At 50.0% G+C, this 9,415-nt stretch overlaps 1 protein-coding gene across 2 annotated transcripts; it reads right to left on the bottom strand.

The window, feature by feature from the left end:
- Nucleotides 1-761: 761 nt before the first annotated feature.
- On the bottom strand, nucleotides 762-7,535 carry MAGED1 (MAGE family member D1). Of its 2 annotated transcripts, none has more exons than XM_057496116.1 (13): nucleotides 7,371-7,535; nucleotides 6,767-6,840; nucleotides 5,307-6,029; nucleotides 3,985-4,653; nucleotides 3,797-3,860; nucleotides 3,496-3,575; nucleotides 3,239-3,330; nucleotides 2,929-3,008; nucleotides 2,795-2,837; nucleotides 2,470-2,532; nucleotides 1,784-1,898; nucleotides 1,442-1,549; nucleotides 762-967 (listed from the first exon to the last, which is right to left on the bottom strand). In XM_057496116.1, exons 2-13 carry the CDS (start codon nucleotides 6,809-6,811, stop codon nucleotides 929-931), a joined length of 2,121 nt encoding a protein of 706 aa, XP_057352099.1. In that variant the 5' UTR covers nucleotides 6,812-6,840; nucleotides 7,371-7,535; the 3' UTR covers nucleotides 762-928. The 2 variants fall into 2 exon arrangements, with proteins under 2 accessions (XP_057352099.1, XP_036749733.1); XM_036893838.2 differs by having other exon boundaries at nucleotides 1,164-1,549; nucleotides 7,371-7,529.
- Nucleotides 7,536-9,415: the final 1,880 nt, after the last annotated feature.

Raw genomic sequence — 9,415 nt, 5'->3', positions numbered from 1 at the left:
GTCCTATTTTCTCATTTCTTGTTCTCTAAGCAACAAAAGGTTTTTCTCTCTGCGGGGAGAAGAGTCCTCCTTCGCTGTTCATAACCTTATCTGTGATAAGGCCCTGGTCCTGTGGGGGTGGGGGACTGTGAGAACTTTCTAGAGGCACAGGTTCCTGGGCAGCATTTCCAGAGATGAGGAAGGGGGCCTGTAGGCCCGTCCATTTATGGGCAATGTGGCTACTAGGGGTATGAGAGCTTCCCCCTCATAGGAGACTTTGGCACCTGGTTCATACTGCTCTCTGCTCCTACTACTGCCCCGATCCTGGATTTACTTCACTTTCCACATGGATAGTACACCCAACACCCTGGAGCTCTGGGAACATCATATCCAAGAGTTCTCTCTCTCCCCTTCAACCACCCACTCTCTGTACCTTGTTATTACCTGAAGTTCTACCTCCTGTTTTCTTAAATGCAACTATGACCACCTATACCTTCTCTGTGTTTTCTCTTTCACTGTCACTCCAGGACACCTAGCAGCATATCTATCACATATGAATCACTTAAGTGATATTTATTAAATAAACCATACTAATTCTTGGACCTCATTAACACTCGAGTTCATCAGTCCCTCCTTTGCCTCCCAATCCATTAGCCAGACCTACCCACATTTCCACCTCCTGAAAGCTGATCTGCCCCTCAAGCGAGAGCTGAGGCCCTTCGTCTCCCACATAAACATGTTGATCTCTCCCCAAACACAGAAGAAACAAAGAGCCCATCTCATTCACTTTGCAGTTTCAACGTTTATTTCTGATACCAAAACTTGACAGCACACAAGGGGGAAAAAAAGCAATAGACAAGGAACAGCAAATAAATTTTGCATGCCACTTCAGTCAATAGGATGTGGCTCTCTAGATAGCTGTGTTTAGAAGGAATCTGAAGCTTCAGCCTCACTCACGGGAAAGACTATTGCAACTGATTAGCAATATCTGCGAACATAAGAAAGAAAATAAATTTAAAAATCAATGACATATATCAAACAGTAAGGAATATTAAATACTGAATATTAAATACTTCCCCATATTTCCCTCATCATCCCATCATGGGTTTCCTAGGACTCCCGGCTTGTGCACAAAAATACATTCCCAATGACCCTAACTGCCCAATCCACAGTGATGTACCTACCCAACATGTCACTCAACCCAGAAGAAACCAATGGCACCAAAGTTGGCAGCAAAGTTGGCACTGGCTGTACCACCAGAGCCAATAATGGGGCCAGCGAAGGTCTGAGGAAATCTGGAGCGGGCATTCTGGTGGTATCTGGCCCAGAAGGTAAATGGAATTCTGGACCAGGGATCTCCAAAATCTCCTTCCTCATCCCAGGTCAGCAGCTCAAATTCAATGTCATCCCAGCTCCAGGGCCCAGATACGGCCTCATCTCCAATCCCCATACGGGTTCTCGCCTCAGCCCGGGCCTCAGCCTCAGCTGCAGCAGCATCTAGAGCATCCAGGGCCTCATCTGCTGCCTCCATGAACTGTGCAGTCCAGTCACGAGGGTCTCTTTTCTGAACCTGAGATGAGGAATAGAAAATAAAACCTGTAAGAGTAATAGTCAATACCTATGAAGCCCTTAGCATACATTTAGTGCCCAAATGTGTGCTATATTGTTTACATAATAACAGTAACAATAAATACCACCAGTAATGGGGCACCTACACTGTGTGCAATACCTAAGATCTCATTCTTGCTCAGCCAGTCCTACCTCACCTCTTGACCTATAAAGTCTGGAGCAGTTTCTCTATTACCTCTGCAATGAATCTCAGCACTTTCATCTTGCTAGTCTCATGGTAGGAACGGAGGCCCCAGAGGAACTCATACTCAGGAGGGTTGCTGTTGGGCACTCGCCTATAATCCAAGTACCTTAGAAAGAGCAAAAATGTCTTTGTTTCTACCCAGGCAGAACAGCAGTCCATTGATGCATAATAATCCTAGATTTTGGCACCCCAGATTTCATGTAGCTAGTTCCCCCAGACTCATTCCTACACATAGATTATTTACCCTCTAATAATCAGGCCCTCGAATTCCTGGGCCAGTTCTTCTACACTAAGCAGTCACCTAGTGCTGCAGGGTGGCTTGTGTAGGGTCACAGAAAGGATGCAAATATCACTATCACAGCTTTAGCTCCAGGTTCTTATAATCTTGTCACTAAGCCAGAGCCCACTGCAATGGTTACACTGCAATGCAAAAGCTTTAGCCAGGCCCACCCTTAGAAATGTCTATTTGGGGATGATGGACAGGCTTCAAGATAACTATAATGCAGAAAAACCAACAAGGGGTATTACTCAATAAACACTCCTGAGTACATATGTGTTTCTTTATGTATAGGTATAGATATAGCTAGTATAAGAAATGAGCATGGGAAGGGCTCTCTGAGGCTAATCAGAACACAGAACTCATAAGGATCAGATAAAACCCCTTAGGCATCACTTACTTTTGCTTTACAAACTCGTAAGTGAGAAGTTTCCTCAGATCTCCAAGAAGGGGATGTCTCACCCTGATAGTAAAAAAAAAAAAAAAAAAAAAGAGGCATATGACACTGCCTGAAGAAAAGATTGGTTCTTTCCAGCATAGAGGTCAGAGAAGAAAGAAGAGGCAGACAGTTTAGGACTATTTCCCCATCCACCCAGGTCACATCCTTGGGCTCTAAGCCTCCCAAACTAATCCCCCTAGACTTCCAGGCTGATGCAGTCCTGGGACCATCCTCTGTTACCAAACCATGATATAAACAGGCAAGAGATGCGAAAGCCCAGTCATACCCAGGACGCAGTCCCATCTTGCGTAGTGCCTCCCAGAGGACAGCTGCACAGGGAGGTAAGGGGAGACAAGGGATGGAAAATAAGCATGGAAATCAGGCTATAGCCAACCCTCAGCTACAGGTCCAGCCACTCACCTTCACTGGCACGGTTGCCATTCATGAAGATGACACCCAAAATCACTAGGAGGAGACCCAGTTTGGGTGTGTCTTTGGTCCTGAAGGAATACAAAAAGAATATACTTTCAGCACCATTTGCATAAGCCACCCCAGGCAGCTTACCCATCTAGCTTCCCCAGTATTCCTTTGCTCGGGGATACTTCTACCCCAGCTCTGCCCATGACTGCTATGCCCATGACCCTGAATCCTGAACCCTTACCTATTTAAAAATCCCCCAAATAAAAGTACCACTGAGAAATGCAATGTTCCACCTCCTTTCCCATCTTACGTTCCCAGTATGCCAGCCAGGGACTCAGGGGTACTGATGAGAATATACAGGTGTTCTTCCTTGTCAATTTCCTTCAGTTGAATTCCAAATTTCTACAAGGATAAGAAAACAGACTATGAGAGTACAAAATCTAACACAAGCTACCTACACTCAGTTGCTCACAAGGAGATGTGCCCTAAACTCCCAGTAGGAACCCCACAAATCTCTGAAGTCAAGACTTTCCCCATCATTCCTGTCCCTCAGTCCTGCCTTCTTACCTTCTCCAGGACAAAGCATGCACGTTCAATGATTTCTGGATAAACATCAGTGTATTCACGGATGATATCCCTCAGCATTTCTGTAGGAGAGAGGAGGGAGACCCTGAACTGAGTAGGGGCCATGGAGCTGCAACCCCTTTGCCAGCCTTGCTGAGGCGACAAGTCAGGACCCTCAAGGGTGAAACAGTAAGAATCAGCCATGGAGGAAGGGAATAGAAAGGGAGGGATATAAGCAAAGGGATGTCCCCAGAACACGGAGTACAGGAAGGACGGTACTCTGGTGAATGGCACTGGTGCTTACCTGAGCGCTTAATGGGAACCTTTGTGTAATCTTTAAGCATCAGATACTTGACCAATTTATTCGCCTGGGAGGGAAAAAGGAAACCATTAAAGTTGTAAGATATTTACAGAAAACTTGGATTATAGATGAAAAGAGAACAAAAAAAAGAGCAAGAGGGAAAGAATTGACTGGAGAGGTAGAGTTCTTACTCTTTCCTGAAGAAGGGCCACATCTCGGGTCTGTGTGGCACCCAGGTTCTGTGAGGCACGCGAGTTAGGAGAGGGACGCAGGTTTGGTGAGGGCCGCAGGTTCTGCCAGTCAGGTGGAACTGGCCAATCCGTGGGAACCCAGTCAGGTGGGAGTGGCCAGTCAGTGGGAAGTGGCCAATCAGGTGGCAGTGGCCAGTCGGTGGGCAGAGGCCAGTCAGAAGGGCCCTGCCAGTCTGGAGGACCCTGCCAGCCTGTTGGGGTCTGCCAACCAGGTGGGGTCTGCCAGCCGGGTGGATTTTGCCAGGCCAGTGGGTTTGGCCAGACAATTGGACCAGACCAGACAATGGGGTTCTGCCAGATCACTGGGTTCTGCCAGATCACTGGGTTTGGCCAGATTACTGGGTTCTGCCAAGCAACCGGGTTTTGCCAGGCGGGTGGGGTCTGCCTAGCTGGGGGGCTCTGACGTGCTGGTGAGGTCTGCCTGTTTGGCTGGTTTTGCCAGCCTGATGGGTTCTGCCATGCCAGTGGGGTCTGCCAAAGCACATTGGGGGGTGCGCCAGGTGGGTTTTGAGTGGTAACTGGAACCGGTGCAGACCTCCAGGTCCCTGCAGCCAGAGGAGCCCGCCTTTGATCTCCACTGCTGTTCTCTTCCACATTCAAGTTATTAATCTGCATCATCAGAGAGAAGGAAGGTCCAGGGTCACCAGTTGTTTCTGTGTCCTCACTCTATCTGCTCCAGGAAGGCCTCCTAAAACCTTCACCTGCAGTGACAGTCTGACCCACTAGCCAATGGTCACCCTGATTCTTGGCCTTGTCTTTCACTGTCTCCCAGGCAGGAGTGTCATCTCTGAACCAGGCTAGAAACAACCCAGGGGTGTGGCCTGAAGCTTCTCTTCTTCCTATGTTCACCATGGGCTCTGCTTGTGCCACCTTGGACAAGTCACTCAAGTCACTTCACTTCTCTGACTTAGTGTCCTCTGTAAAACTGAGATTATAACCCCTAGCTCATAATACCCTGAAGATTTAATGAGTGAGATAACCTGTGAGAATGTAATGTGCCTAGCCAAAGACCTAACACATGGTGGCTACTATCAAAATGCAAACTGCATTGCATGTAGATTGTATATCTTATATGTCCATGTCTCATCTCCTGATTAGCCTGTGGTCACTAAGGGCAGGTATCACATTGATCTTATCATCCACTACAACCTAGCTGAATACAGACATTTATATACACATATAGTTTGTTTTGTTTAGAACAAATGAACCTCAGAGAAGAAAGGAGAGAGCCCAAAGCAAAGTGGAACTAGCAGGGATCTCACCTTGCGGGTCCTCTTGCCCCGAATAATAGTCCTGGATTCCAGATTCTGAGCCTGGGAACCATCTGCTGATGTCTGTGCAGCTGCACCACTAGATTCAGGGATACCCGGGTCAGCCTGTATGTTAGCCTGGGAAGTGGCCATCTTGGCCTGGTTAATATTCTGGGTCTGGTTATCAGCTGTTGGGGCCTTAGTGGTGTCATTCCAAGCCTTGAAGGCTGGCTTAGGCTGTGTGTTAGCCATCTCACTGGCACTGAGAGACTGAGAGAAATTGTAGGTGGCATTTGGGTCCACCTCAGTAGTGGCATTCTGGACCTTAAAGGCCATCTCCGACTTATTGGCAGTTAACTCACTAGTGGTTGCTGCCTGGGAAAAATCATAGGCAGTATTTGGGCCCTTTGGGGTGGCATTCTGGGGCTTAAAGGCTGCCTTAGGTGGGGTGTTAGGCATCTCCTTGGCATTAAGAGCATGAGAGAAATCACAGGCACCATTTTGGTCTTTTGTGGTGGCATTCTGGGCCTTAAAGGCTGTCTTAGGTTTAGCGGCAGCTGCTAAAACGTGAATATCAGCCATCTCACTGGCTGTTGGGGGCTGTAAACTCTGGGGACTAGTATTTGGCCCGCTGGCAGCTGCTGTGGCCTGGTTGGTAGGTGGAGCCTCTGAGATCTGGATGGCCTCCATCAGGGTCTGCATAAGCAAGGTGCTATCTTCTACAGAGGCCTCAGCCTGCAAATACAGGGAGAAACAAATTTAATCTCAGCAACGGGAGTGGGAGTAAGAGGGTGAGGGGAGCAGTGCAGGGGAGGTTGCAGGCAGGCAGGCAGTTGATGCAGAGGAGGGCTGAGGCGGAGATCTAGCTAACTGGGTAGGTGGAGGCAAAGGGTGGTGGAGTGGCAAAAGAACGTGTAGCAGGCATGGAGTGGGTCAAGGGCTAAACTAGCGGGTGTGGGTTGGAATGAGGAGTGGAGTGGCTGCCAAATGGAACGCGGGGCTGATCCAGGAATGAGGTTAGAGCACAACGGTGCAGCGTTTGTAGGAGCTCAGGACCAAGGAGGAAAAAGGGTGCCGCCTCGTTAAGGAGAATAATGGGCGGGGCGGGGGGGGGTGTCGCTGAGGGTGGGGAATGCAGAAGAGAGGGAGTGTGGAAGCAGGAGGTTGGGGGAGGAGGGCGGCAGACTGCTCTACAAACCTCAGGACTATGGGAAAAAAATGGTTCCTTACCAAATCTGCATTCTCTGGGCGGAATGCCCTGACTACTAACAGGGTCTCCCCTTTCTCTGAGCAGGGACTGAGGCTGAAAGGGACGCCCCTCCCCCACCACCTCGATAAACCATGGGAATTTGAAAGACGACGGAGTCTAGGCACAAAGAGAGCAAAATCGGATACAGGCGTTTGGGCGGCCAAAGGGGCCCCGGGGAGCTGTCGGCTAAGGAAACGGTGGGGTCAGGGAGTGGAGATCTCACCTGGAAGCCGCGGAGGCCCGCACCACGGTCCATTTTCTGAGACATGGCTCCTGTCCCTCTGGCAAGAGCAGAGCCTGGGGGTGTGGGGAAGGAGCTCGCAGTTATACTACATAGAGCAAACACGAAGGACCAAATTGGGGGCGGGGTGTTTGGGGTTTGGTTGTGCGGGCGGATGAGGTGCTGAAGGCGAGGGAACGCGCCGGATCCGGGTGGGAAAACTGTATGGGTGTCCGTATGGAGGAGGTTCTGAAACCCGAGAAGCTTCTGAGAGGAAGCTTCAAATCGGAGTTCGGAAAGCCGACATGAAAGTCCTGAACCCAGGGGAAATTAGGTTGGGATTCGCATTTGGGAAATTGAATGGCAGGTTGGAATAAGGAGGAATCATTTAACTGTACAGATCGAGGTCGGGAAATCTGTGGAGATTTTGAACGATGGGAAGGGTTCAGAGAGCGAACAGGGGTTCTGAATACGGGCGGATCGGGTGAAGGGTGTGAATGGGGTTTGGGGAGTGGAAGAGGGATCAAAATACGGGGTAAAGGGAGCGGGATGAAAAATGGGGGCCCGCACCAGGGGGCAGATGCCCTGTCTGGGGGCTAATTCTCACCTTGCCTCAGGCCCCAACCCCAACCCCCTCGTTGCCTCCCTTCTTCACGACTCAGAGGATCGGGATTGCAGTGCTCGGCTCTCAGCAGCCGCACCCTCTCCTTGTCCAGGAGAAAATGCCAGCGCGGCAGCTAGAACGACCCCGCCTCTTCGCCTAATATACCACCCACCGCCTCAGATGGTTATGCGCCTGCGCAAGAACTCACTGACCAAATAAGAGTCCCATCCACTAACCCAACAAAAGCTTCAGGCTGAAGCCCATGATGCGCATGTGCAGCGAGGCAGTCCCGCCCCTTTGCCAACACACCACCCCACCACCAACCACGCCGACAGTACGAAACTGCCCCTCCCCTTCCTTTACATCCCTTCCCCAAAACAGCTGTGCTGTGCCTCTAGGTTCCTCCCCTTGTCCCACACATCTGCCCCCTACCTTTTCCGCAATGCGTCTGTTCTATCCCTCCCCTCTCATGGCCCCTCCTGTCAGATCGGCATGCATCTTCAACCCCATGCTGAGCACTACTTAGGTCAGTGTTACGGAGGTCTCTGAGCGGGGTCTCTAATTGCAACAAATACTAGGCTCCTGCTAAGCTCGTCTGGTTTGGAACCCAGTAAAAGGAATAGACAGAGAAGATATGCTATTGGAGGTAGAAAGTCTGTGCCTGCCACGTGACTACATGATTCCCCCGCACCCACCCCCTCAACAGCTTCCAGACTCATAATCATTTCAGCTCCTTTCCTAACAGTGGAGCAACAACCTTGGGCTTACTTTGTGTGGGGGCAGGGGAAGGGAGGGAAGGGCACAGCTTGTACATCACAGCCCGATCTGTGCTGGGGCTTGTCTGCCTCTCACAGCAGCCCTGGGAGGTCGATGCCAGCATCCCCACTTTACAGATAGGAAGCTGAGGCACAGATACATTACATGAACTAGACGAGGTCACACAGCCAGGAAACAGAAAATTCAAAATGTAGTCCTGGGTCTTCCTCACTCCCAAACCCTTGCTCCACTCTGGCTGGCCTGGGGCCTGAGGCCTGAGGCCTGAGGCGCCCTCCCCTCTTCACTTTGAGCAACAGATCCACCTTCACCTCCTCTGCCCTGTCAACATCTGTCCCAAACAAGCAAGGAATGCTCTGAGACCTAACTTCATGCTCTTCATCTGAGCAGACACAGGTAGAGGCCCCCAGCCCTACCCCCTGCCTACTCCCTGTGGCTGCATCCGGGTGTGGGAACTGCTCCCTGGAATCCACTACCTGCTCAACCAGGCTTCTTCGTAGCGAGTGGCACATTATTTATGGCTGTATCCCCAGCTGCCCCTGAGGCCTTCCCGGTGCCCTCTAAAGCAGCCAGGACAATCAGGCACTTGTGTGTCTGAGCCACTGCAAGTCCTGATTAAGAGTAAATGTTTGCCAGGGTTCCATCCAGGGCTGGGGCTCAATTCCTGGGATGGAATGCCAGTCCAGACTGTCACTAGCTCTGTGAGCCCACTTGGGTCACTCCACTTCTCTGAGCTGTCTTCTCAATACGTAAAATGGGAAGCACAAGTAGCACTTACTGGTGTCCTACACAAGGACACACATGCTGCTATGCTTCCAGAATGACTGGAGAGACTCCGAAAGGTAGAAAATGATATACAGATATGAAATGACCCAAACTGAACCGATACTTTCCCAAAATCCAAGGCAGATCTTTGTACATTTCACATTTGTTTTGGCATCAGCTCCTGACAGGAGTCTGCATATGAAAGGAAGCTAATGCTAGGAAGGACCGCAGCATTTGGTCCCCAAGGGCCAACATCAATTCTGCCTGGCTGGATGACTTTCCTCATCTGTTGCATAGCAACCTCCCGTCAGCTGCCTGTTTTTCCTCAGCACTTCCTCTGTAAAGTGTCTGCAGTGGGACGTGATCAGACTCAGGAAAAGAGGTCTGAAATACCATTTTATATGCTATCTGCTTCCATATCTGTCTCTCCAGTTGTAATATGGCCTATGAATGCTAAATACATAATCCAACTGCCTACCTCATCTTCTGCAACTGGATGTGTCTTGTTA

Source organism: Manis pentadactyla, chromosome X (genome assembly GCF_030020395.1).
Source record: "Manis pentadactyla isolate mManPen7 chromosome X, mManPen7.hap1, whole genome shotgun sequence".
Taxonomy (NCBI): Eukaryota; Metazoa; Chordata; class Mammalia; order Pholidota; family Manidae; genus Manis; species Manis pentadactyla.
Note: the sequence above shows the minus strand (reverse complement) of the source record. Positions and strands in the feature narration are given on the sequence as shown.